Raw genomic sequence first — 26,094 nt, forward strand, 5'->3', positions numbered from 1 at the left:
TGCTATGCACTGACCAGCCCACATGGTGGCCAGCCTGCAGGGGAAGACCAGGGGTCCGGTCACCTCAGGGCAGCCTTCATCTTCCCTGTTGTCCAAACCCTGCCACTATTTGCTAAGGACTGTGTCCTCTGCTCTCCCAGGCTCCTCTGTAGCTGGCGGTGGCCCTGGGACCTGATTCTGGCCCACGTGAAGGTCTTTTCTTTTTACATAGGTGTCATTTTCTTTGAGCAGTCTCATGTTTGCAAATAAAAAAAGTGAGCAGAAAGTACAGGAGCTCCTGTAGACCCATCACTTCCCCACAGCCCCTGTTACTCTTACATTTGTGGGGCATATCCGCCACAATTGATTACCCCATAGTGACATGTTATTATCAACTCAAGTCCGTGGCTTACTTTAGAGTTGGCTCTTGTCTCAATACTCTGGGGGATGTTACAGATACGCAGTGAAATGTGACCACTATCCTATCATACAGAATAGTCTCTCTGCCCAAAAACCCCATGCTCCACCTGTTACTCGCCCTTCAAACCCCCGACAGCCACAGCTCTTTGCACAGATGCTATTCTGCATGGCAAAAGACACACAGCCTGGGGGCGCCTGGGGGACTCAGTCGGTTGAGCGTCCGACTTCGGCTCAGGTCATGATCTCGCAGTTCCTGAGTTCGAGCCCCGAGTCAGGCCCTGTGCTGACAGCTCAGAGCCTGGAGCCTGCTTCAGATTCTGTGTCTCCCTCTCTCTCTGCCCCTCCCCTGCTCATGCTCCGTGTTTCTCTCTCAAAAATAAACATTTTTTAAAAACTTAAAAACAAAAGACACATAACACAAACATTCCTGTCTTACCCATCTATAAGCACACAGTTCAGTGTATTACGTATGTGTGCTCCATTGTGCAGCCACTGACGTCGTCCATCCTGTGAATATGAACTCCTGTCCCTGCCAAACCCTGACTCCCCCAGCCCCTGGCGACCGCTGTTCTGCTTTCTATCTGTCCGATTTTGGCCACTGCATGCACCTCACATGAAGGGAATCACACAGTACTTGTCTTTCCTGTGATTGGCTTATTTCACGCAACATCACATCCTCAAGATTTGTCCATGTAGTAGCAGGTGCCAGAAGTTCCTTTTTAAAGGCTGAGTGATATTCTGCTCTGTGGACACACCACACACTGCTTATCCAACCATCCATTGATGGACACTTGGGGTGCTTCTGTGTTTGGGCCACTGTGAATAATGTTATGGATATGGGTGTGCAACATCTCTTCCAGATCCTGTTTCAAATCTTTGGGGTACAGTTCTAGACGTGGAATTGCCAGGTCATACAGTGATTCTATTTTTAATTTTGTGAGGAACCAGCATACTGTTTTCCACAGTGGCTGCGCCATTTTATATTCTCACCAACAGTGCACGGGGACATTCAGGTCCTCGATCTTCAAATTTTCCACGTGGTTTCCTGTTGTTTCAATGGCAGCCATCTTGATGAGTGTGATGTAGTATCTCACTGGGTTTTGATTATTTCCCTGATGATCAGTGATGCTGAGAATCTTTTCATGTGCTTATTGGTCATTCCTACATCTTCCTTGGAGAAATGTCTATTCAAAATCTTTGCTCATTTTGTAATCAGACTGGGTGTTTTTTAAATTATTATTTGTTGTTGAATTTAGCTGTCATAAAATCTGGGTATTAATCCTTTATCAGATACGTAGTTTGCAAATATTTTCTCCCATTCTGTAGCTTGCCTTTTTACTCTCTTGATAATGACCTTTGACACGTAAGATTTAAAATTTTTCATGAAGTCAAATTTGCTGATTTGCTAACTGTGCTTTTGGTGTCATAGCCAATGAATCACCGACAGATCCAATGTCACAAAGCTTTTGTTTCTTCCAAGAGTTTCATAGTTTGAGCTGTTTCGTCTTTGATCCATTTTGAACTAATTCTTGTGTTAGTACGGGTCCAACTTTGTTCATTAGTTCACAGAGTGGATGTATACTTTTCCAAGCATTTCATGAAAAGACTGCCTTGGCTACCTTGTCAAAAGTCATTTCACCTTATTTGCAAGGGATTACTTATGGGCTGTTCATTCTATTCCACAGTCTATATGTCCATCTTAAGGCAGCACCACTGTCTTGATTACTCTATTTTTGTGGTAAGTTTTGAAATCAGGAAATGTGATGTCCTCAAACTGTTCTTTTTCCAAGTTTGTTTTTGTTTTGTTTCATTGGTTACTTGAGGTCTCTTGAGGTTCCACTATGAGTTTTAGGATAGATTTTTCTGTTTCTACAAAATATGACTTTGGGATTTTGATAGGGATGCATTAAATCAGTAGCTCACTTTGGATAACAATATTATTCCAACCTGTCCATGAACACTGGATTCTGTTCCATATTTACATCTCCTTTAATTTCTTTTACCAATGCGTTCTCGTTTTCAGTGTATAGATCATTCACTTCCTCAATGAAGTTAATTCCTAAATATCTTATTTCTTTTGATGCTATTGCAAATGAAACTATTTTTCTCAATTTCTTTATCAGATTGTTCATTGTTCTTGTATAGAAATACAACTGATTGTTGTGTGATTTTGCAACTTTGCTAAATTTATTTGTTCCAACAGGTATTTTTGTGAAGTCTTTAGATTTTTTTTTTTAAAATTTTATTTTTTTTAATTTTAAAGTTTATTTACTTTTGAAAGAGACAGAGAGAGAGAGAGAGAGAGAGAGAGAGACAGAGAGACAGAGTGTGAATGAGGGAGGGGCAGAGAGAGAGGGAGACAGAATCCAAAACCACTCCAGGCTCTGAGCTGTCAGCACAGAGCTCAATGCAGGGCTCAACTCACAAGCTGTGAGATCATGACCTGAGCTGAAGTGGATGCTTAACCAACTGAGCCACCCAGGCGCCCCTTGTCTTTAGGGTTTTTTATATAAGACCACATCATCCACAAGCAGAGATCATTTTACTTCTTCCTTTCCAGTTCGGATGCTTTTCTTCTTCTTCTCTACTCCCTGCTCTGGCTGAGAATTCCAGCACAAGGTTGTATAGAAGTGGTGAACATGGGCATCTGTCCACCTTCTTCCTGGTCTTACAGGAAAAGCTCTTAGTCTCTCACCACTGAGTATATTTGCTGTGGGTTATTCATAGACGACTTTCATTATGTTGAGGGATTCCTTTCACTCATGGTTTGTTGCACATTTTTATCATGAAAGCATGTTGGATTTTGTCAAATGCCTTTCTCCATCAACTGAGATGATCCTGTGGGCTTTTCCTCTACATTTAGTTGATGTGGCATATTACATGGCTTGATCTTTGTATGATGAAACATCCTTGCATTTCTCAATAAATCCTACTTAGTCTTGGTGTTTAATCCTGTTAACATGTACTGCCATTTATTTGCTAGTATTTTGTTGAAGATTTTTTGCATCAATACTCCCAAGGGATATCCTTTTCTTGTAGTGTCTTTGTCTGGCTTTGGTATCAAGGTAATGCTGGCTTCTTAAAATAAATCAAAAGTGTTCCCTCCTCTTCAATTTTTTAGACAAATTTGAGGAGTATTGGTGTTAACTTTTCTTTAAATGTTTGGTAGAATTCGCCCGTGAAGCCTTTGGGACCAGGGCTTTCCTTTGTTGGAAGATTTTTTTTTTAATTTTTTAATGTTTATTTATTTTTGAGAGAACACGAGCAGGGGAGGGGCAGAGAGAGGGGGAAACACAGAATCTGAAGCAGGGTGCAGGCTCTGAGCTGTCAGCACAGAGCCTGATGTGAGGCTCAAACCCACGAACACGAGATCACGACCTGAGCCAAAGTCAGACACTTAACTGAGCCACCCAGGTGCCCTGGAAGATTTTTTTTTAAGTTTATTTATTTTGAGAGAGAGAGAGAGAGCACCATCAGCGAGTGGGGTGGGGAGGAGGGAAGGAGAGAGAGAATGAGAGAGAGAGACTCCCAAGCAGGTTTCACACCATCAGCACCAAGCCTGATGTGGGGCTCGAACTCCCAAACCATGAGATCATGACCTGATCCAAAACTGAGAGTCAGATGCTTAAGCGACTGAGCCCCCAAGGCGGCCCAAGATTTTTTATTAATGCTTCAATCTCCTTGCAATGGAGGTCTATTCAGATTGTCTAATCTTTCGTGATTCTGTCTCGATAGGTTTTGTGTTTCTAGGAATCTATTTTATCTGGGTTACTCAATTTGTTGCCACACAATTGTTCACTGTGCTCTATTATTAACACTATATATCTGTAGAATTAGCAGTATTTGTCCCAGATTTCATTTGACTTTAGTCATTGGAGGCTTCTTTCTTTCTTTAGTCAACCTAGCTAGAGGTTTGTCAATGTTGTTGATCTTTTTGAAGAACCAACTTTAGGGTTCATTAATTTTCTTTGCTGTTTTCCTACTGTTTCATTGATCTTTATGATTTCCTTCATCCTGCTAGCTTTGAGTTTTGTTTCTTCCTCTTTTTCTAGCACCTTAAGTTATAGAGGTAGGATGATGATTTGAGATCTTTTTAAAAATGTAAACATTTATGAATCGTAACTTTCCCCCTCAGTAACTGCTTTCACTGCATGCTGTTAAGTTCTGGTATGCTGTGTTTTCATTTTCATTCATCCTTAAGTATTTTCTGACTTCTTTTGTGATTTATTCCTTGGGCCATTGCGTGATGTTTTTATGAGCGTGATGTATAATTTCTACAAGTTTGAGCTTTACAGTTTTCTGTTTCTGCTTTCTAACTTTATCCAGTTGTGATCAGAGAATGTATGTCCGATGATAATTATTTCTTAAATGTGGAGATTTAATTTGTGGACTAACTGCATATATATTTGAGAAAAATGTGTATTTTGTTGCTGGCAGGCAGAGTGCTTTGTATTTGTCCATTAGATCCAGTTGGCTTATTGTGTTGTTCGTGCTATTTCCTTACTTATGTCTGGGTGTCCTATCCATTATCATACGAGGGAGCCATGGACTCTCCTACTCTTGCTGTAGGAATTCCTAATTCTCTTTTCAATTCTATTAATTTTCCCTTCATAGATTTTGATGGTCTGTCATTAGGTGCATAAATGTTTACACACACTTTTCCTGTACTGACCTTTTTATTAATATACAATGTCCTTCTTTGTCTCTTATAATCTTTTTGATGCAGAGCCTATTTTGTGTGCTACCAGTATACTGATATACATAATATGGTATACTGTAACAGTATACCAATGCCTATAGGCACCCCTCCTTTCTTTCATTTGCATGGAATATCATTCTCCATCCTGTCACTTTCAACTTGTGGGTGTATTTGAATCTCACGGGAGTCTCTTGTAGACAGCACAGGGCTGGATCGGGTTTTCTTACCCATTCTGCCAACTTTTGATGTTTCATGGAAGAGTTTAACTCATTTACATTGAAAGTAGTTACTTTAAATTTAGTAATTTAAAAAGGAGGGACTTACTTCTGCCCTTGTGTCATTTGTTTTTCATATATCCTGTAGCTTTTTGTCCTTCATTTTCTTATTTTATAGTGAAATGTTTAAATTCCTCTCTCATTTCCTTCTGCGTACATTCCATAGCTGTTTTCTTTGTGGTTGCCATGGGGATTACATTTAACATTCTAAAATTATAACAGATTTGAATTTATCCCAGATTAATTGCAAGTAATATACAAGATCTCTGCTTCTTTATAACTGTGTCCCTACCTCTTGCAGTTGTTAATGCAAAATTACACCTTTATACAGTGTGTGCCCCCAAACATAAGCTTATCATTCTTTAAAATGCCTTAGTCTTTTTTTTTAAACATTTTGTTTTTAAAAATTCTTAAACATTTATTTATTTTTGAAAGATAGAGCACAAGCAGGGGAGGAGCAGAGAGAGATGGAGACACAGAATCCAAAGCAGGCTCCAGGCTCTGAGCTGTCAGCACAGAGCCTGATGTGGGGTTTGAACCCACGGACCGTGAGATCATAACCTGAGCCGAAGTGCTCAATCTACTGAGCCACCCAGGCACCCCATCCAAGCTCTTGATTCCCCTCAGAAATGTTGATAAAACAACAACAGGGGCACCTGGGTGGCTCAGTGGGTTGAGCATCCGACTTCAGCTCAGATCATGATCTTGTGGCCTGCAGTGCGAGCTCTGTGTCGGGCTCTGTGCTGACAGCTTGGAGCCTGGAGCCTGCTTCGGATTCTGTGTCTCCCTCTCTCTCTCTGCCCCTCCCTCAAAAAGAATTATCACCAATCCTACTTAAACTGTTCCAACAAACTGAGGAGGAGGGAACACTTTCTAATCCATTCTATGAGGCCAGCATTACACTGGTACCAAAGCCAGACAAAAACATTACAAGAAAAGAACATTAGATCAAGATCCCTTATAAATACAGATGCAAAAATCATCAACAAAGAATTAGCAAACCAAATCCAATAGCACGTTGAGAGGATTGTATGTCATGACAAAGCGGAATTCATCCCATGAATGCGAAGACAGTTCAACATAAGGAAATCAATCAGTATGACATTGTCACCTTACTAGAACAAAGGGGAAAAGCCACATGGTTCTCTCAGATGACGCACACAAGCTATCTGACAAAATCAAACACCTTTTTGTCATCAAAAACATTAGGAATAGAAGTGAACTTCTTTAACATGATAAAGGACATCCATGAAAATCCCAGAGCAAACATCACACACCATGATGAGCAGCTGAATGTTTCCCCAAGACCAGGAACAAGCCAAGGATGCCTCTCAGCACTGCTATTTGACATCGTCCTGGATGTTCCAGTCTGATCAGGTAGACAGAAAAAGAAACAGAAGGCGTCCAAACTGGAGAAAATGAAGTAAAACTATCTCTATTCACAGGTCACATCATCCTATATGTAGAAAATCTCAAAGAAGCTACAAGAAAGTTACTAGGGCAGGATAAATGAATTCAGCAAAGGGCAGGATAAAAAATCAGTTACACAAAAATCAGCTGCATTTTCACACACAATGAGCAATCTGAAAAGAGAATTAATAAAAGAATTCCATTTGCAATAGGCTCAAAAAGAATACACTGCTCAGGGATAAATCCAAGGCGGTGGTGGACTTGTACACTGAAAACTACCAAACATTGCGGAGAGATGAAAGGAGACACAAAGGAGGGAAGGACATCTCAGGTTCGTGAACCAGTAGAGCTTGTGTTGCCGAGATGTCCATACTACCCCAAAGCAATCTACAGATTCAGTGCGATTCCTATCAGAATCCCAACGACACTTTTGCAGAAATGCATACGGATACTTGAGGGGCCCCAAATATCCAAACAATCTTGACAAAAAGAGCAAAGTTGGAAAACTAACACTTCCTGTTTCAACAATGCCTACAAAGTCACAGTCCTCAAGACAAGTGTGGTACTGGAAGGACGGATGTATAGATCAGGGACAGGCTTTCCATCACATGGTGCAGGGAAAGCTGGATGTCCACATGCAAAAGAGTAAGGTTGGACCCTTACCTGTCACCGTACACAAAAACTAACTCAAAATACACCAAATTGGTGTGCCTGGTGGCTCAGTAGTAGCTTAAGCATCCAATTTCGGCTCAGATCACAATGTTGCAGTTTGTGGGTTTGAACCCTGTGTCAGGCTCTGTGCTGACAGTGTAGGGCCTACTTGGAATCCTGTCTTTCTTTGTCTGCCCCTTTTCCACTGACTCCCTCTTTCTCAAAAGTAAATCAACATTTTTAAAAAGCAGACCAGGGACGCCTGGGTGCCTTAGCTGGTTAAGCATCTGACTCTTGCTTTCGGTTCAGGTCATGATATCGAGGTTCATGAGATTGCATCAGGCTCCATGCTAACAGTGCAGACCCTGATTGGGATTCTCTCTCTGCCCCTCTCCCACTCACAGTCTCTCAAAATGAATAAACTTAAAAAAAAAAAAAAATGGACCAAACTCTCAAGAGGTAAAAGTATAAAACTTTTTTAAATTTTTAGTGTTTATTTTTGAGAGAGCGAGTGAGCACGAGTGAGAGGGGGAGGGGCAGAGAGACAGAAGGAGACACAAAATCTAAAGCAGGCTCCAGGCTCTGAGTTGTCAGCACAGAGCTGGACGTGGGGCTTGAACCCCTGAACCGTGAGATCATGAGCCGAGCCAAAGTTGGATGCTTAACTAACTGAGCCACCCAAGCTTCCCACTATAAAACTCTTAGAAGAAATTTTAGAGGAAATTCTTCACGATGTTGAATTCAGCGATGGTTTTGATGCTATAGCAAAAGCACAGGCCAAAGGAACAGTAAATAAATTAGAATTCATCACAGTTGAAGTCCTTTGTGCATCGAAGGACACCATCAAGAGAGTGCAATGGTAACCCACAGAATGGGAGAAAACATTTGCAAAGTATCAAAAACATATCTGATAAGGAATTAGTATCCAGAATATATAAAGAACTCCTAAAATAATCAAGGAACTCACTCAACTTAAAAACAGACAAGGGGCCCCTGGGGGGGTTCAGTCGGTTGAGCATCAGACTTCAGCTCAGGTCATGATCTCAGTCTGTGAGTTTGAGCCCCACGTTGGGCTCTGTGCTGACAGCTCGGAGCCTGGAGCCTGCTTCGGATTCTGTGTCTCCCTCTCTCTCTACCCCTCCCCTGCCCACACTCTGTCTCTCGATAATAAACGTTAAAAAAAAATTAAACAAACAAAACAACCCACCACCCAGACTCCAGCAGGCTTCCCCTGCTCCACCCAGCATGGCACTTGGTTGGCTGCCTTCTCTGTGTGTGTCCTGCTCCTGGAGGCTGACTTCCTGGTTCCTGGGTACAGGGATCCTGAACACACATAAGGATCCCATCAAGACATTTCAGTGGACAGATTAGATCCTTTGTCCCTGGAGCTCAGCAGCAGTCAGGACTGACAGCTGCAGAAGCTCGAGAGCTCAGGCTGTCTGCTCTTTTGTTCCCACTTGCCCATGGGGCAGGCACCAGCATCTCAGGAGGAAGCCCGCTCCTCCAAGGCCACTGCTGATGTGGGGAAGGGCCAGCAGCGAGGCCAGCTGTCTGCTTTATAGAACCCTTACATGGACAGACCTCAGGTCCTTCCCGAGGACTCCCTGGACGGGCAGCTAGGACAATCCATCCCTCACTGCTGCCTCCATGGGCACCCCTGGCCCATCTCCAGGATCTGGCAAAAGAAGACCTTAGATGTTAACGTGACAAGATGTAGGCAGGGCTGAGAACACAGAAGTCAGACCACCAAACAGGGCTTGGAGTTCAGGCACCCAGGCTGAGTGAGGACAAGGCCCAGAAAGCTGACCCCTGATGCCTAGTCTCTACTTGACAAGCATGTGGCTCCTCGTGTCCTTCCCAGCCCTTGGAGCTGGCTAGGCAACTTCATGGTAGCCCTTCTATAGTGGTCTCTGTTGGCACTCCCCCTGCACTTTCTAATCTGGAGCTGAGTTGGGCGGCGAAGGGACCTGAAGCAGGTCACCAGCCAGGGGTCCCACAGCCCCCATCCAGGGAATGGGCAAGGGCAGGCGGGGGTGGGCCTGACGTCACTAGATAGATACCCAACAGCTTGGCAGCCAGCCCCAGGCTGGGGAAGCCCCATGATCTCCGCCCTGAGTCACGGAGGGGACACACAAGGTGCGTCCAACCCACTATGTCAGAGGGCAGAGTCCAGCCCGGTCGGTACATCCTTTCCTTTCACTTTTCATTGTAAACAGTCAGGAGCCTCTGGCACCAGGACAGTCCCTTAGTCGAGACCCTACCTCTGGGTCTCGCATCCCAAGGTGGACAGCAGGACAACCAAGTCCGTACTAGAGACACAGAGGAGGGTGGCCAGCTCAGGCGGGGAGTCAGGAGGGCTTGCTGGACAAGGCTGTGCTCCAGCAAGGGAACTTCCAAATTTAGAAAAGGTCAAGGGCACCTGGGTGGCTCGGTTAAGCATCCAACTTTGACTCAGGTTACGATCTCACAGTTCATGAGTTCGAGCCCCAAGTTGGGCTCTGTGCTGACAGCTTGCAGCCTGGAGCCTGCTTCAGATTCTGTGTCTCCCTCTCTCTGCCCCTCCCCTGCTTGTGTTCAATCTCTCATAAATAAAATTTTTTTAAAAATTCAAAAAAAAGGTCAGCCAGGTAGATCTGAATTTCAGACAATGGATAATTTTGTAGATCACACACATTGCATGGGACACACTTATGCTAAAAAGTGACAGCCCTCATCACGTATGTTACAGATGATCAGGCTCGACAAGGGATGGACAGGACTCAAACTGAGCTCTCTCACCTGGGGTTCCAGAGTGGGGTCCGCAGATCCCAACACCAGCCCAGTCTGTCCCTCAGCCAGGTGCCACTGGCCTGGCTTTTCTCTGAGCCTCAGTTTCCCCATCTGTAGAATGGGATAGGTGCATAGACATGAAAGCTCACCTCTCAAGGGGTCTTGAGCCCAGCACCATCAGCCTCCCCTGGCAGGAAGGTCGTGAGGAACACAGAGCCCCAGGCCCTGCCCGAGACCTGCTGGCTCAGACCTGCATCCCTGCATCGTAAGGGGAAGCCTGTGCCTCAGGTGTCCGCAGAAGTGAGGGGAGGGGTGCTGTGTGCAGAGCCCCCGTGGGCATGTCCCACACAGGAACACTGGATGGGTCACTTCACTCCACTCACAGAGACGCAGGGGGAAACCAAGAGAGGCAAGGTCCCCCCCTGGAAGCCAGCTGGGCCGGCGCACCGCGGTGTCACAAAGAGCCCCTGCCCATGTGCCTACTCTGCTCAGTGGACGGACTGCTGGTGGGCTCGTGGGTGAGCAGACACTGAACTCTAATGTCCCGAGAGGCATCTGTCCAGTGGTGCCTGGCCCACTCCCCATGCAGGTGCGTGAGCACCACCCCCTTGTGCATGCACAAATTGCTGTGACAGACAGAAACAGGGCACCCCAGCACTTCCTCCTGCAGGACAGAGGCCAGCATTTGGCAGGGGCGTCTCCCTGCACGTACCCCACTGGACTGCCCCTACCTCTCAGGGACCCTGCCCCTAGGGACCAAAGTGCCTGAACGCGTTCCCCTGAGTCACTGGCCCGCAGCAGATGGGTATCAGTTAGCTGGAAACACTCTGGGTCCAGAGGTTTCTAGGAGCACAGTGTTCTTCCCTCCTTTATCTCCACCGCCCCTTGGCTATCTGATCCGGAAGCTCCTCTGCTCCAAAACCACCTGCTCCTCCCTCCACCTTCTCAGCACTTAGCATAGGACTCTTATCTCAGAAATAAATTACTTCCTCAGCCTTTCCCTATTTGAAGACACCACTTTGTTTTCTTTTTGCTCTCTGATGCGTCAGGATCCCACAGGCTGTTTCCAGTCAGGTCTGTCTCAGTCAGTGCGCTGCCCAGCCCCCCACCCCACCCCTGCACCTGGCAGGTCCCAGCAAGTGTGTGGTTTGCGGCTCGGGTGCAGTTAAGAGCAGATTCCCACCTCCCAGAAGCACCCACTCAGGCATCCGTGTGGGTGTGACTGCCGGCTTGAGGTGACATGGTCCCTGCACTCTGCCGACCTTTCGGCTGTGAGCCTTATGCTTCAGGCTTATAGCAGGCTCACCCCACCCCACCCCACCCCTTCTAGGTCCAGGGTGTCCTCCCACACGCCCACATCCCTAGGGCCTGTCTGGCTCTGGTTTAGACACACATTGGGTGGACAAGTCTAGCCCCAGAATGTAAATTAAGTTTCCCCACATGTAAATTAAGTAAATGGACACAGCAAGGCCTATCCCCAGGGTGGGGTGGGGACTAGATGACCCTCTGTGGTGTCAGGGTGCAGGGACGCCCCACTCTCTCCACTGCCCCAGCTGGCTGACATTCTAGCTCAGGGAGGGGTGCGTCGGCACAGCCCAGCTCCCACATGCCTCAGACGGCACCTGCCCCGTGGTGGTGAGAGTGCTGGCCAGGCCAGCTGTTCCTCCACTGGGGTGGCCGCTGGGCCAGCACAGGGCCCACATCCCATCCACCAGCCCTCACTTGCCCCGTAAGCTCAGTGCACCGGGAACTTCTGAACCCTGCTTCCCACCTGGGAATGGGGACCGGCCTTCTCCAGAGCTTGTTGAAGACAACAGGTGTACAGCCTCAGCTCTGTCCCCAAGTGGGGACCAGGCCCAGGGCAGTCCCCTTGGACCCAAACCCTCCTGCACCTGGATCCAAGCTGCAAGCTCACTGGCCAGGAGCATGTGGAGGTGGTAGGGTCAGAGAGACAGGGAACCTCGGGGAGAAGGCTGCTGTGCCCTCGTAGGCAGCCCAGAACACCCAGGGCCCTCCTGTGCTCAGGGCCAGGCCTCGGCTCCTCCCCGCCTCATAAAGCAGCTTCAGGCCAGTTGGAACCCCAGTGGCCCCCCGGGCTCGCTCACAGAGCCCCACCAGCACACCTCAGAAACCCTCAAATGCAACAGCAGCAGGAAAGGTCAAGCCCCAGCAACCCCAAGCGCCACCACACCCTCACAGGAAGCAAAGACACAGCTTCCTCGCTGCCCTATGTTCTCTCCCAACCAGCCCGGCCTCACAAGGCCCACAGCAGGTGACAGTCACACCAGGACATGGCACGAGGGAGACCCCCTGCCTTTGGACAGCAGCAGACGCTGGGATCTGCTCCTTCTGGGGCCTTCTGGCTGGGTGGAGAGCCTGGAACGCTGCACATGCACACCCCGTGACGACTCCCTGGGCTCCCTGCCTCCGGGAGGCATTTACGACACAACCAGGCTTGGAGGGGGAGGTGTGGGGCTCACGGCTGGGAAGGCCCGCCTCCTTGTGGTGCTCCAGGGGAGCAGGGTCATTCCAAGTCCTGGGCGCGGCAGTGGTTGGGCCAGAGACCCAGGCGAGGTGGGTCACAGCGCCGCACGGCTGACCTCTGCTGGCCCAGCAGGTACCACACGCAGCAGGCAGAGAGCCAGGCGCCGCCTCCTGGATGCGGTTTAATTCCCAAGGTTTCCAGGGATGAGCATACCTTCACACAGAGAGGAAGCACAGGCCAGGCCAGCCAGAATCCTTATTCTGTCAAGGAACAAAGTGGCAGCCTGGTGGCACCAGGAACCAGCACCACCACGGCGCTGCCTGCCCCACCATCCAGACCATCCAGGACGGGAAGCTGGCCTCCGCTCCCTGCTCAGCCCCAGAACGCATCCCCAAGACCAGAGGCTGCACGCACAGCCTCAGGGAGGCACAGCGGTGGGCCTACGTCTCTCCTCTCTGTGCCTGAAGCTGCGCAGTGGGTTCCGGGTCCGTGCCTTCTGCGGGGCAAAGTCACGGGTTAGCCAGGAAATTGGGTTCAGCGGAGACAGACTGGGAGAGATGGGAGGCGTGGTCCCCGCTAGACAGGGTGGGCAGCGGGGGCAGAGCAGACCCTCCTGCGTTCTTGAAGCTGCTGGCAAGCAGCCCAGGGAGTGTCTGCCCCCACGACTAACCCGCAGCCCAAGAGCATGGGCCGAGTTCTCAGGGCCCTTCCCCCACCTCCCAAGGGCAAGGGACATGTACACCCCTAGGACAACGGAACAAGGTAGGAGAGCCCTGCAGCATCACCAAGGACCCAGAAAACTTACCTTGACCTTGGCCTTCTTAGAGGCCAGCTTCTTCCGCTTCTTGGGAGGGTGGACAAGACCACGCAGAGCAGGAGGGACTAAAAGACACATAGACCCCATGGCTGCCACCACCCCTGCACGTAGCCCACCTGCCCACCCACGCCCCCTGTGACCGGCGGGCTGGCTCCAATCTGCCCCTATGTCCAAGGGGCCCAGGAGCCCCCGCTGCCTCCCACCACGTGCCCAGGGCTGCGAGGGTGGCTGTGTTCTGGGACGAGATTGCAAAGACACAGGTTAAGTCCCTCCCCGACTGTGTTTGTTTGTTGCGTTAAGAACGTGGCAGAAAGATAAAATCACATGCATTTTTAAGGCAAAGATACTTCTGAAACAGAAAAAAAGCCCACGTGTAACTTCTTCACATGTGGTCTGTTATTACAAATTCATACCCAACCAGAGCCCTTCCCTCACATCCTTCCTACACCCACCAGGCCACATGGTCACTGCTGCCACGTGCTGTGATCCTTGGCCTCTGACCTCACCACCACCTGACCTTGGCAGGGCACCCACCCAATCCCCACAGGCCTCCACATCCCACTGCCGCCCTCTCCCACCTTACCTGGCCCCCTAGGCTCCCCGCCACACACTCTTACCAAAGACTTTGCTCCTGTGGGATGCAGGACAGGGTTCCCTCACCCCCTTCTCCCTGTCTCTCTAGGTCAGTCCTTGGGGAACCTGGCCCCCACCAATCCCTGCGGGTCAGTCCTTGGGAACCTGGCCCCCACCAATCCCTCCAGTTCAGTCCTTGGGAACCCAGCCTCCACCAATCCCTCCAGGTCTTTGGGGAACCCGGCCGCCACCAGTCCCTCCAGGTCAGTCCTTGGGGAACTTGGCCCCCACCAATCCCTCTAGGTCAGTCCTTGGGGAACCCAGCCCCCACCAATGCCTCCACGTCAGTCCTTGGGGAACCCGGCCCCCACTAATCCCTGAAGGTCAGTCCTGGGGAACTTGGCCCCCACCAATCCCTCCAGATCAGTCCTGGGGAATTTGGCCCCCACAGTCCCTCCAGTCTTTGGAGAACCTGGCCCCCACCAGTCCCTCCAGATCAGGCCTGGGGAATTCGGTCCTTCCAGTTCAGTCCTTGGGGAACCTGGCCCCCACCAATCTCTTTAGGTCAGTCCTTGGGAACCTGGCCCCCACCAATCCCTGAAGGTCAGTCCTGGGGAACTCGGCCCCCACCAATCCCTCCAGATCAGTCCTGGGGAATTCGGCCCCCACCAGTCCCTCCAGTCTTTAGAGAACCTGGCCCTCACCAGTCCCTCCAGGTCAGTCCTGGGGAACCCACTCCACCAGTCTCTGTGGCACCTTCCCATGTTCTGAATCCTTCTGTGCTGCTGGCCCAAGCCTTTCCTGCACACCCACGGGCTTGAGAGGGCCAACTCTTACTGGCCCTTCCCCCTTAACCTGTCTTCAGCAAGTTCAGCACAAAAACACATGTGCTTGTTACCAGAGACACCACACACCGGACACCATTACCAGGATTACGGCTGCACAAAGAAAACCAGACACTTGGACCACCTGGTTGAATTTTGGCCTTGACTGTACCCCAGAAGCCGAGCTCATGGTCCATTCCTGACATGACGGTAACCTGGGCATCTCTGGTCCCCATGAGGCTCAGACAGGCCTGTTCCCCAATCCCCCACTCCCGCTTCACCTCCTGCCATGACCCCCTTCCACACTGGCCCTGCTGCATAACCAGCGGCTGGGATGGTGCTGCTGGGCCTGGGTGCGGCCTCTGCCAGTGCCTGCAGCATGGGGTCCCCGCCCCTGCCCACACAGGGGTACGCGCTCACCTAGGTAGTCAGGGACGTGGCCCAGGTGGGGCTTCACCACGGCAGGGTGCAAAGGCAGATCGTGCCGCAGCAGCTGGAGGTCCCGGGGGTTGTCTTCGAAGTATGTCTGCAAGGGACACGGGCGAACAGCAGGCTCACTCTTCCTTCTGAGGCCCTCCTGTGAGCAGCTGCGCCCCATGTGCTCCCTGCTCAGAGCCACGTGTCCCCCACAGAGGCCGAGTCCTCCCCCCACCGGCCCTCACCTTGAGCCTCTCTGAATGCAAAAGTTCCTCCTTGATCTCCTTCAACCTTGCCTCTCGAATGGCCTGTTTTGTCACTGAGCGCATGGCGTCCTGGGTGTGCACACCAGAGGTCAGGACGGCGAGGCTGCCCAATCTTCCCTCATGCCCAGCATTCAGCAGCAGGGGTCTGACCCAGGTCCCTGAGGAACGGACCCCCCTCCCCCCACCCCACGTTCCACTCACCCTGCAGCGATAGCGGAAGCCCTCGATCTCCTCCATGCGGAACTGGTAGGGCAGCAGGACAGGGGCCTCGTTCTCTGTGGAGAGAACAGCACAGAGGGTCCCCTGGGCTGAAGGTTCAGGGTGGGTCTACTGGGGGGTCACCTGCTCAGAGCCCCTTGTAACCCCTCCCTGGGGCGAAGCAGCCCAGAGCCCAGCCCACTGCTTCCCCGTGACGTGCATGTACAGCGAGAAACCAGAGTCTTGTGGATGGCCCACGACAGCTGCTCCAGGACACTGTGACTGGGGCAACCCATCATCCCCTGGGTGCCAGACACATCCTCAGCCTTGCAACCTGCCCACCTACCCACTCTCGCCATAAGAGCAGCAAAAGCAAAGGGCAGCACAGAACACCACCACCTGCAGCCACGCCCCGTTCTGAGCAGGAATGGCCACGCTGGGACACTCAGCGTCCGTGACAAACCAGCGTGCCAGCTGAAGAAGCCAGGGCACAACGCACCCCTCACATGCCTGCCAAGCGGTGCCCCGGCCCATCTTCTGCACGAGCCCACAGGCTTAATGCCACGTGGTGAATGGTGTCTTTCCCGCACCCCCAACACAGGCAGCAATGAGGCTGCACAGAAGCCCTGTCCGGACCTCCTTACAGAACCTCCTGGCTGGAGGGCAGCCCCAGCCACGCCCCTTGCACAGCCTGCCCCTCGGCCTGGAAAGTTGCCAGCTACGCTGCTGCAACGTAACCTCGAAGACAGAGGAGCCCAGACCACGGCTGGGCTACCTGGGGGTCAGGGAAGGACACCCCGCGTAGCCTCCTCTCCCAAAGTCCTCTCCTGGGACACCACCAGCCCCCTCCCTTTTCTCCAAACCCCCTCCCCTCCCTTGGTCCTTCTGCCCCTTGAATCAGACAATAAACGTGACTCTGACCACCTGCCCGACAGCTCTGGACCTCAGCTTGCTCATCTGTGGGGGATGCCGCCTGCACCCTGAGTGTGAGAAGGTGGAGCAGGAGGGAGGGGCAGGGCAGGGCCGAGCAGAGCAGGGCCGAGCAGGGGTGCTACTGCCCACGCTGGTGTCCCCGCTGCCATCCCCACCACTGGGTCTGAGGTGTGGCTGGAGAGGAGGGCTGGGCTCTCACCTCCACAGAGAAGCTCCTCGATCGTGTCGAGGTGCGATTGCTCAGCAGGCAGCACGAAGGTCAAAACCATGCCTGGGTTGTTGGCACGCGCCGTCCTGCAAGGACACGTGGCCCGGCATCAATCTCCAGCCCGAGGCCCACTGCCTGCCCGCCAGGCCCCGGCTCTCCTACCTGCCAGCCCGATGAATGTAGGCTTCAGGGGTAGGGGGCAGATCAAAGTTGAGCACAGCGCACACGTGGTGGAAGTCTATGCCCCGGGCCACGCCGGCCTCCGGATCAGAAGCCCTGTGGGGAGACATCCTAGTGTCAGACTGACCTCCTCCTCCCTCCAGACCAGCGATCTCCAGCCTCTCAAGCCTTTTAATTCGCAACATCTCTCAATAAAGCTTGATAAGAAATGATAAAACCCTAATGGGTTTAAAACCCTAGAATTGGTACTGTTTCAGGACCTAGGGTAGTGGCGGCGGCCAAACCTTTCACCCTGACCTCAGCGCGGGGGGGGGGGGGGGGGGGGCAGGGCAGACTCACTGCATCACAAAGCGATCCGAGAGCCACACCTGGAGTCTGTTAGGCTCACGTTCCCTTGGGGAACCTACTCCTCACCCATCACAGACACACACCCAGCACAGGACGGCCCACCAACAAGCCAAGTTTGGCCCTTACCGCTGCCCTGGGGCGCGTGCAGGTGCACCCTTCACCCCTCTTCTGTGGACCCGCAGGCCTGAACACCAGACTCCCTGCAGGGGCTGGGAAGAGAGACCAGCACTCACCTGTCTCCCTTGGGGCCCTTGCCTCGACGCTTGCCCTTAACCAGGGCTCCCAGAACTTCGGTGTCGGTCGCTATGACACAGTCGTAGAAGCCTTGGTTGAACTGTGAGATGATGTGGCACCTGTGGCCCGAGGGCAGAGGAAGCGTCGGGCCCAGGAGGCAGCTAGAGTCCCCCTCCCACCCTGACATCATCGTAACCACCACCCTGACACTTTCCTCCTCTCCAACTCTGTTCCTGCTCAACTGTCGTGCCTCAACAGCCTCAGCTGAAGACAAAGCGACGGCAGGAGTTGTGACAGGGAAAGTCAGCGAAGATCAGTCAGGCCCACAGCCAGGCCTCTACTTTGTGCTTAAGAGAGAACGCCAGCCGCGCCCACCCCCACCAACCCCCTCGGGCGCATCTCAGCTGGGGGGTGGCATGGCCCACCTGGAGCGCAGTGGCAGCTCCCCGTTGAGCACGCAGGCGGGGATGCCAAACTGCTCCAGGAACAGGCGCAGCCTGTAACTCCTCTCCAGCGTGTTGACAAACAGCAGGGACTTGCCCCGGATCAGCGAGAGCTTGAGCAGGGCATACAGCAGCAGGAACTTGTCCTCCTCGGTCTCACAGACCACCTGAAACTGCTTTAACTGGTCTGGCCCTGGCAGCTGGGACTCCTGCAGCTTGAGAGTAACCTAGGGAAGACGGCCCCGCGGCCCGCGGTCAGGTCAGCTACCGCAAGCTGCTGGCCAACCAGGGCACAAAAGTGTGAGCCAGGGCACCCTGCGTCCCCTTCATCTGGGTGTCATGACAATTCAACGCACCCTAACCGTCGTGTGGGTGGAGGACACAAGACTACGATGCGCTAGAGGCACGTGACAGAGAAACACAACATGAGGGATGGCTCTCAGGAGAAAAGCCCTACGGCAGTGACCTTTCAGAAGAGTCCAGCTCCCATAAGGTGAGAGCTTCGGCCATGCTGCTCAAAGCAGCCTTTCTGACCCTTGGGGGTCCCTGCTCATACCTTGAACCACCCCAGTGGACATCTGCATGGTTGTCTGTAGCGGACAGCGTGTTAACGACCACCGGCCTCTAGCGCCTCAGAACCAGAGAGGCTCACGCCCTAACAACTGTCCCACCCGAGATACCAAAGAGCTCCTTCGAGAAGGGAGTTTCACATCAGCGGCTCCAGCTGGTACTGCAGGGCCCTTACCGGGTTATGCAATACCAGCTCCTTGAGGGCCTGCACGTCCTCGTTGAAAGTAGCTGACATCAGAAGAGCCTGATAAATCCGGGGCAAGTGACTGGAACAAAGCAGAACCTGTCAGACTCCAGCTCCGAGCCACCAAGTGTAGCAGGTGAAGCTCTGGCCCCCTGCTCCAGGCCCTGGAGCCTGTTCCCACCCCACGCGTCCTCCTTACCAGAGCAGACTCTTGAGTTCCTCCTCAAAACCAAAGGAGAAGAGAAGGTCAGCCTCGTCCACCACCAGCAGCTCCAGGGAGTCTCTCAGGGTCAAGCTGTCTTGCTGCAAGTGGTTTAAGATGCGAGACGGGGTCCCCACTACTATATCGGGCTTCTCCATCAGCACAGCTCTGCAGGCAGGCAACACCTCAGTATGGGAGAGAAGGGAGCAGCTGGGGCCTCACCCCTGCCTGCTCCTCCTCATGACTGCATAACCCCCCCCCCCTTAGCCCCCCAGGCCCATGCCCTTCATTCCTCCACGGCCCTGCTGCTCTCACCTACCTCTGAGAGGCTGAGTCTTCAGCAGCAGAGACATCTGCCACCCGGATGTCCCGAGCGCAGTAGGCAGCCAGCTGCTGAACCATGGACCGGGCCTGGCGCGCCAGCTCCTTGGTGGGCACCAGCACGAGCCCTCTCACAGCCTGCTCTACCGCGGGGCCAGTCTGCAAGAGCACAAACGTCAGACTTCAGCGGGCCAGCCCGCGGCCGCAGAGCCATCGGACGCTTTGCTTTCCTTTCCTCCGTCTCTTCCGGGCAATCTGACCCAACCGTGGGGGCTTCCCCATAACCACCTGGCTGTGTCCTCATCAAGCCCTCGCTCACTTGAATTCTTCTCAGAACGGAATGCTCTTTCCGCAGGCGCCGACCCTCACGAACGGCAACTTACTTTGCGGTTACAAAGTTACTTAAACGCTAGAGGTTCACGTGAGTTAAGCAGAACCGGGAAAGGTGCCCGCTCTCCATGGCACAGAGAAAGGAATGTGATGCAACCTCTACGCAAAGAACAACGCTGGCAGCGCCTGGGCCGGGGCCAGGCAACCTCGGTTGCAGCCCAGTGCGCGGACCAGCACCAGGCACGCCCCTCCCGCCCCTCGGGCTCCCGCCCCGACCCACCGCCTTCCTGTGGAGCAGCAGCTGCAACATCGGAATGGCGTAAGCGGCCGTCTTCCCCGAGCCCGTGCGCGCCCGAGCCAGGAGGTCCTTCCCCTCCAGGGCCAGCGGGATGGCCTTCTCCTGGATCAGCGTGGGGCGCGACCAGCCCAGGTCGGCGACGGCCTAGGAGACACGAGGCGCGGCTCAGGCGGCGCGCGGCGCTGTGGCCGCCCCTGCCCCGTCGGCCCGGCTCCTCAGCCCTCCCTGGTACCTGCAGGAGCCGGGGGTCCAGACCCATGTGCTCGAAGCCCAGCACCTCTGGGTCCGCCATGCCGCCTCTCTGCGACGCCAGCGCAAACGCACCGCAGTCAGAGCGCGACTGCGCATGGGCCGCACCCCCCCCCCCCCCCGGAAGTGCTGCGGCCTGGGTTTCCGGCGTTCCGGCTGGGCTGTGCGGCTGCGGCCGTGCGCAGGGTCCGGGGTCGCAGGCGGAGCCTCATCCTCAGGCCCGGCCGGGCGGGTGTTCCGGCGACGGAGGCGGGGCTGCGTGGTCGCCGGTGCCCGCCTCCGCCCGCCCACCAAGGGCCCGGACACGCCTCCTGTCCGCAGTCGTTGCCTGTGGGTCCACCTTCAGGTAGCGCTGCCTCTGTCAGCCTCGCCCTAGGAGTCCCGCCCGCACTGCCTCCACCGGGAGACTAGCGTCGGGGCCTGCCTGTGTGCACCCCCCGCCCGGGAGGGGGCCCCCCCAAACCCGCTCCCGGGCCGCGGTGTGTGCGCTCCGCCTGCCCCCGGGCCGCCGCGCTTGAGGCCACCTTCTCGGCACCTGCGGCGTCGGTGGAGTCCAGGTTGCAGTGGGAACCGAGCAGGGGGTGGCGGCTTGCAGAGAAAACGTGTGACCCTGCGTGCACCAGCACAAGGGCTCAAGGCCCCGAGGCACTCCATAGGACGGACAGGCTGCAGCACCTAGGCCGTACTGGGATGAGGGCTGGAAAAACGACTAGCATGAGTCATAGAGAGAAGAAGGTCGGCCGGCCTGGAGTTCCCTAATGTGGCTGCCCATCAGTTACCTGCACAACGTGGTTAAAAATAAGGATTCTCGTGGCCACCTGTATTCCCTACTGCTGCTGTAACAAATCAGCATAAACTTAGCATAAAACAACACAACTATTGTCCTATGGTTCTGTAGTTCACTCTTACGAGGTCTCACCAGGCTGAAATAACTTTGGCAACACTGCATTTGCTTCTGCAGACTCAGATAATTATTTGCTTTGCCCTGCTTGCCTGGGGGTCCACTTCCTTCATCCTCAGCGCCAGCAATGGTGGGTTGAGTCCTCACGTCTCATCGCTGTCTTTTGCCTCCACTTTCAATGAACCTTGTGATGCCACTGGACTCACCCAGATAACCCAAAATAATCTCCCTAGTTAATAGCAACCTTCATTTTCCTTTGCCCAGAGCTGGAGACCAGGCCTCTCCCCCTACCGTTTTTTTTTTTTTTTTTTTTTTTTTTTGTGGTTAAGGATGTCATACTAAGAAAGGAAGAATTTCAGAATGTAATCAGGGTAGTATTGTGAAGAAAATCAGATTTCCCTGAATCTAGCCAAACTTGTTTTCTAAAAAAAAAACCCCAAAAACAAAAAACCTTTCATAGACCACAAGGTATGTGAATGTCACACACCAGCACGAAGATCCTCCTCTCCACAGCCACCACTTGCTGGCCCATCATCTTTCATCGACCTGCCCCCATCAGTGGTCCATGCCCCTTCCTTTCAAAACGTCACAGAAGAAACCCAGAACTCACAGACCTACTGGCATAACCAAGATCCACTTGACTGTGTCTGTAGTGGACAGACTGGAAGCCTGCTCTGGTTCTTAGCTGTAGTCTTCTGCCCTCCCTCAGCCCGGGCTCCAGCAGAACAGCCACAGTCCCAGCCACATCCCTTAGTCCCCAGGCGCCCCAAGCCAGAGGTCCGCGTGGCTAACAAGTTCCAGGGCCACCTCTTTTTCCCTGTGTTAATTTTCACCTAAGAAAATTTTAAACTAGGAGCACCTGGGGGGCTCAGTTGGTTGAGCACCTGACTTTGGCTCAGGACATGATCTCACAGTTTGTGAGTTATAGCCCGACACTGGGCTCGCTGCTGTCAGCCTATCAGTACAGAGCCCACTTTGGATCCTCTGTCCCTCTCCCTGTTCCACCCCTGCTGGCACTCTCCCCAAAATAAGTAAATATTTTTTTAAAAATTGAAAACTAATTTTAAGTATTCAAAGAAATTTTAGAGAAGTCAGTTACAGTAGTTCACTTACTGGACTGTTACACAACCATCCAGAATCAGAAACAGGAGAAACACTTAATTTTAAATATGATTACACATATTGAATGACAAAGCCTAGAAAACAAACTTGCATGTGTTTTTATGATTAAAAACATGAACAAAAAGTAAAAGAAAAAAAAAAAAAAAAAAAACATGAACACATGTGGAATAGTATGGGATGCAGAGAAAAAGATTTAGTTCTGTGGGTCAAATAATATGTTAAATGAACAAATGCATGTAATAAATAAAACCATGAAAGAAAAAGCCAAGAATGGGCAAGTTTACTACAACAGGGGGACAGTGTACTAAGATCTGTAAAAGATTCCAGGGGCTAAGAAACAGGCAGTTCATCTGCTTGCGCGATTCCCTGCTGATGGGCCTGTGTGGCCGACCTCTGTGAGTGGCTGAGCAACTGCCCTGTCCGTTCCACACCCATGGACACCCATCCGGCCAAACCCCTGCAGAATGAGGCCACACTGAAGCCCACTGTGGGACAGCACGGGAGCCAGCAAGGCCAAGGGCCTTTCTTCCACTTCCTTTCGTGCCTCCCCTCTGCTCACCACCTCTTACTTCATTTCAAACACAGCTACTACAACACATTTTATTTCACTGGAAAAATCTGTGTGAAGAACCAAACGTGGCTCCTGCAAAAAAAACATTTACCACGGCTTAAATCAAAGTGAAAAGAAGAGAGTAGGAGGGCCCCGCCGGTGCTAGCTCTGTGACTGCCTCACTCTCAGAAACCCTGCGTGATGGAAATCGCAGGTGCCTCAGGGAAGTCTCTGCCCAGCCGCCTGGGGAGGCCGTGAGAGCATCTATGATGTCTGTGAGCTGCTGCGGCCCTTAAAACTGTTCGGAGAAACAGCGTAGGGGAAGCTGCATGGGTGTTTTCACCTAGTCAAACACAGGCAGGAACACTTCAACTAGGAAGTAAAATATATATAATTTATCAAAAAATAGTTCTAATATATAGAAAAACATTACAATTCTCTGAGGCCTCTGCCCCTTATTTACATTCACAAAGCCACTGAGCAAACCCAGGACTAACAAGGGAATAGGGAGGCAGGGCCGCCCCTGGCCGGGCGTTTCAGCTGCCTACTGCAGAAATAGAAAGAGAGAAACTAAAGTGGTAGCAGACACTTTTTCACTTGCTCTTTTTGTGCCAGGATGGGGGGAATCCCAGACCCAAGACTTAGTCCCGGGTCAGTTCCGACTCCAAACAGACCCCAAATGGACCTTTGGAAACTCAGACCAACGTCCTGGGTCCTTGAAAACCAGTGTGCACAAGTGGCTGACGTGAATGCTTTGTTGCCATGGAAACAATGTGGCTTGTGGTCTTTTTTCATTTTTTTTCCCTCAAAATCCAGGTGGAGAAGTTATCAGGTGGGGAAAGTACCAAAAATTGATGTGATGGGAGGATCGGACGGAGAGGATACTACACCAGCTTCTTGGCCTCAAAGAAGCTTTTGAGGTGACGCATCTGCCAGATTCCAGTGAGGATGAGGATGACCGTCTGAGCAATTGACCACCACAGGACCCTCTGGTTGGTGCTCTCGCTGGTAAGACGGAAGCGCTCCTCACGATACTGCACGAGACAACAGAGGTGGGTTAGAGGCACAGGGGAAACGTTGCCGGCTATTGTTAGGCTCCTCCCTCCTGCACAGGATTGAACTTCAGGACCAAGTGCCTTCTGAAATACCGTCCCTGATCCCACTGGCAGTGGCCCCAGGGTGGCATGCTGCCCTCCGCAAGCATCCCTGCTGGGCAGGCAACAGCTACTGCTAGACTGGGGACTGTCCTCTCTTCGCTTGGTCTACAAAGCTTGAAGACGGCTATGGAGACCGATACTCCCCCGTGTCAGCTGATCCCCCAAGTAGGAGAGGCCCCAGGCAGAAACTTCCAGTAGGCACAGAGGGTACAAAGGTCAGCAGCCATGTCCCAGTACAGTCACGTGCTTACCCTCTGGTAATCCTGCTCCTTCTGGATCTGCTCCACCTGATCAAGTAGCTGTCGAGCTCGGAGCTGCAGTTCTGTCAGTTTATCCTTGGCGGCAATCTCGGGGTAGTTGTTGGCATGCTCCCCACCCTGGATGTCTAGGTGCACACGCTATAAAGAGACGGGGTGAGCGCCCCAGGGTCCTAAGGTCAGAAACCCTCTGAGGTTACAGTGTCTGAGCCCAGGGGGCCTCCGACTCTGTTCCAGGCTACAAAACCTCCTCTGGTCCCTGGCTGTGGGATAGGAGTGCTGCGTCTGTCTCCCTGTGACCGTGTCACAAAGTGTCACAAACAACAATGGTCATGAACTCAAAACTTGACAAAATCAAACTCAAGATTCCGAGCTGTGGCCAAACAGAACATTCTCTTACTAGTCTGCCGCCAGCAAAGAGGGACATCCTGGTGGAGTTGGAATGCAGGCAGATCTGGTGGTCACCAGGAGTGTGGGAAGTAAAGGTGAAGCGGCCCTCCGAGCCATACTGCCGGGACAGCACCACCTGCAACAGAACAGAGAGAGCCCCTACCTGTACTGTCACCTGTCCCAGGGCACGCTCACGTCCTCTGAGCTCCGCGCGTCCCAGACAGCTCTAGCGAAGGAAGCCCGACGGAGTCTGCAAAGCGCCCCTGCCCCAGCCTGAGCACGGCCAGCGGGGGCCCTACCTTGCCTTCGGGATCCTTCACCTCCACGTGCATGCCCAGGCCCGGGGTCGAGGGCAGAAAGACTTCCTTCTGCTTGTCCCACATCTGGGTGCGGTAGTTCCCTGCGGAGCAGACAGAGCCGTCACGACCCGCCTGCTCCGCGCGACTCCCACGCTCCGCGGGGCGCCGTGACCGCGTCTGGGGGACACGCAGGGCCCTGTCCTCCCTCGCCCCGCCTGACCGATGACCATGGTCTCGTCGGGGATCTCCTCGATGAAGCAGCGCTTCTCGGTCTCGCCGATGTGGAAGTAGAGGCCCCGGGCGCCAGCTGCGCACAGCGCGAGCAGCAGCAGCGCCGGTCGTCCCATCGCCCGCCGCCACCCGCCCGGACACCTGCCAACGAACGCCCTCGGCCCGCCGCGCACGCGCGCGCCTGCGCCCCAGTCCCGGCGCCGCAGCGGGGCCAGACGCAAAGTGCGCATGCGCTGTTACGCCGGCCCTGCGTCCGTCCGGGTCCGTGGGTCTTCCAGGCCGCGCAGCACGGCCGAAGAGGAGAATGCGCATGCGGGGGACGCCCGGGGCCCCTTCCCGCTTCCCCGGAGATGTTGCTCTCCTCGACATCTACCTAGCGCGCCCTCCTGTGCGCACGCGCACTCCTGCGCCCCACTTCCAAGAGACGCTGCGAGGCCTGGGTCAGAGCGCTCACGCGCTGATTCGCTCGCTCCCCGACTCTTCGCCTGGCGTCGGGTCCCGCCTGCGTGGGGGGCGTCGCGAGCACAGGCCGAGGGCCCGGCCCGGGGGAAGGAGCTGGGGCCCCGTCCCGCGCGGGGGAAAGGGTAGGGGCGGCTGGAGCTAGTGGGGCTCTGGCGTGACCCGCGGTTGTGCCGACGTTTCCCGACCCTTGCGTCGGAGACACTGGCTGAGCGGGTGCGGGGACTGATGGCGACAAGGGTCCCTTAGTCAAGATTTTACTGGACCCTGGGCCTGCGGGGTGAGATGTGGCGACGGCCTCGTTTTGTACCCGCAGTTCCCGTGGTTTTCTCAGCCTGTGGACTGCTCGCTGTCCCCAAGGTGAAGATTTGGGACGTGCGTGACCTGGATTCGGGCTGTCGGGCCGCTGGGAGGTACACCTGGGGCCTAGCGCGGTTGTGCTGAG

The 26,094-nt window shown here is 53.1% G+C and overlaps 2 protein-coding genes across 2 annotated transcripts; both read right to left on the reverse strand.

The window, feature by feature from the left end:
- Window positions 1-12,843: 12,843 nt before the first annotated feature.
- DDX56 (DEAD-box helicase 56) lies at window positions 12,844-20,411 on the reverse strand. Its single transcript, XM_060632034.3, has 14 exons — window positions 20,267-20,411; window positions 20,017-20,178; window positions 19,405-19,565; window positions 19,083-19,253; window positions 18,875-18,965; window positions 18,112-18,356; window positions 17,686-17,805; window positions 17,087-17,200; window positions 16,916-17,010; window positions 15,787-15,860; window positions 15,565-15,654; window positions 15,323-15,428; window positions 13,494-13,570; window positions 12,844-13,184 (listed from the first exon to the last, which is right to left on the reverse strand). The coding sequence occupies exons 1-14, from the start codon at window positions 20,324-20,326 to the stop codon at window positions 13,107-13,109; spliced, it is 1,644 nt and encodes a 547-aa protein (XP_060488017.1). The 5' UTR covers window positions 20,327-20,411; the 3' UTR covers window positions 12,844-13,106.
- A 2,481-nt stretch (window positions 20,412-22,892) lies between these two features.
- On the reverse strand, window positions 22,893-25,435 carry TMED4 (transmembrane p24 trafficking protein 4). Its single transcript, XM_060632038.3, has 5 exons — window positions 25,180-25,435; window positions 24,960-25,060; window positions 24,671-24,796; window positions 24,265-24,411; window positions 22,893-23,890 (listed from the first exon to the last, which is right to left on the reverse strand). Exons 1-5 carry the CDS (start codon window positions 25,418-25,420, stop codon window positions 23,741-23,743), a joined length of 765 nt encoding a protein of 254 aa, XP_060488021.3. The 5' UTR covers window positions 25,421-25,435; the 3' UTR covers window positions 22,893-23,740.
- Window positions 25,436-26,094: the final 659 nt, after the last annotated feature.

The sequence above is a fragment of the Panthera onca genome, chromosome A2 (genome assembly GCF_046562875.1).
Source record: "Panthera onca isolate mPanOnc1 chromosome A2, mPanOnc1 haplotype 2, whole genome shotgun sequence".
Taxonomy (NCBI): Eukaryota; Metazoa; Chordata; class Mammalia; order Carnivora; family Felidae; genus Panthera; species Panthera onca.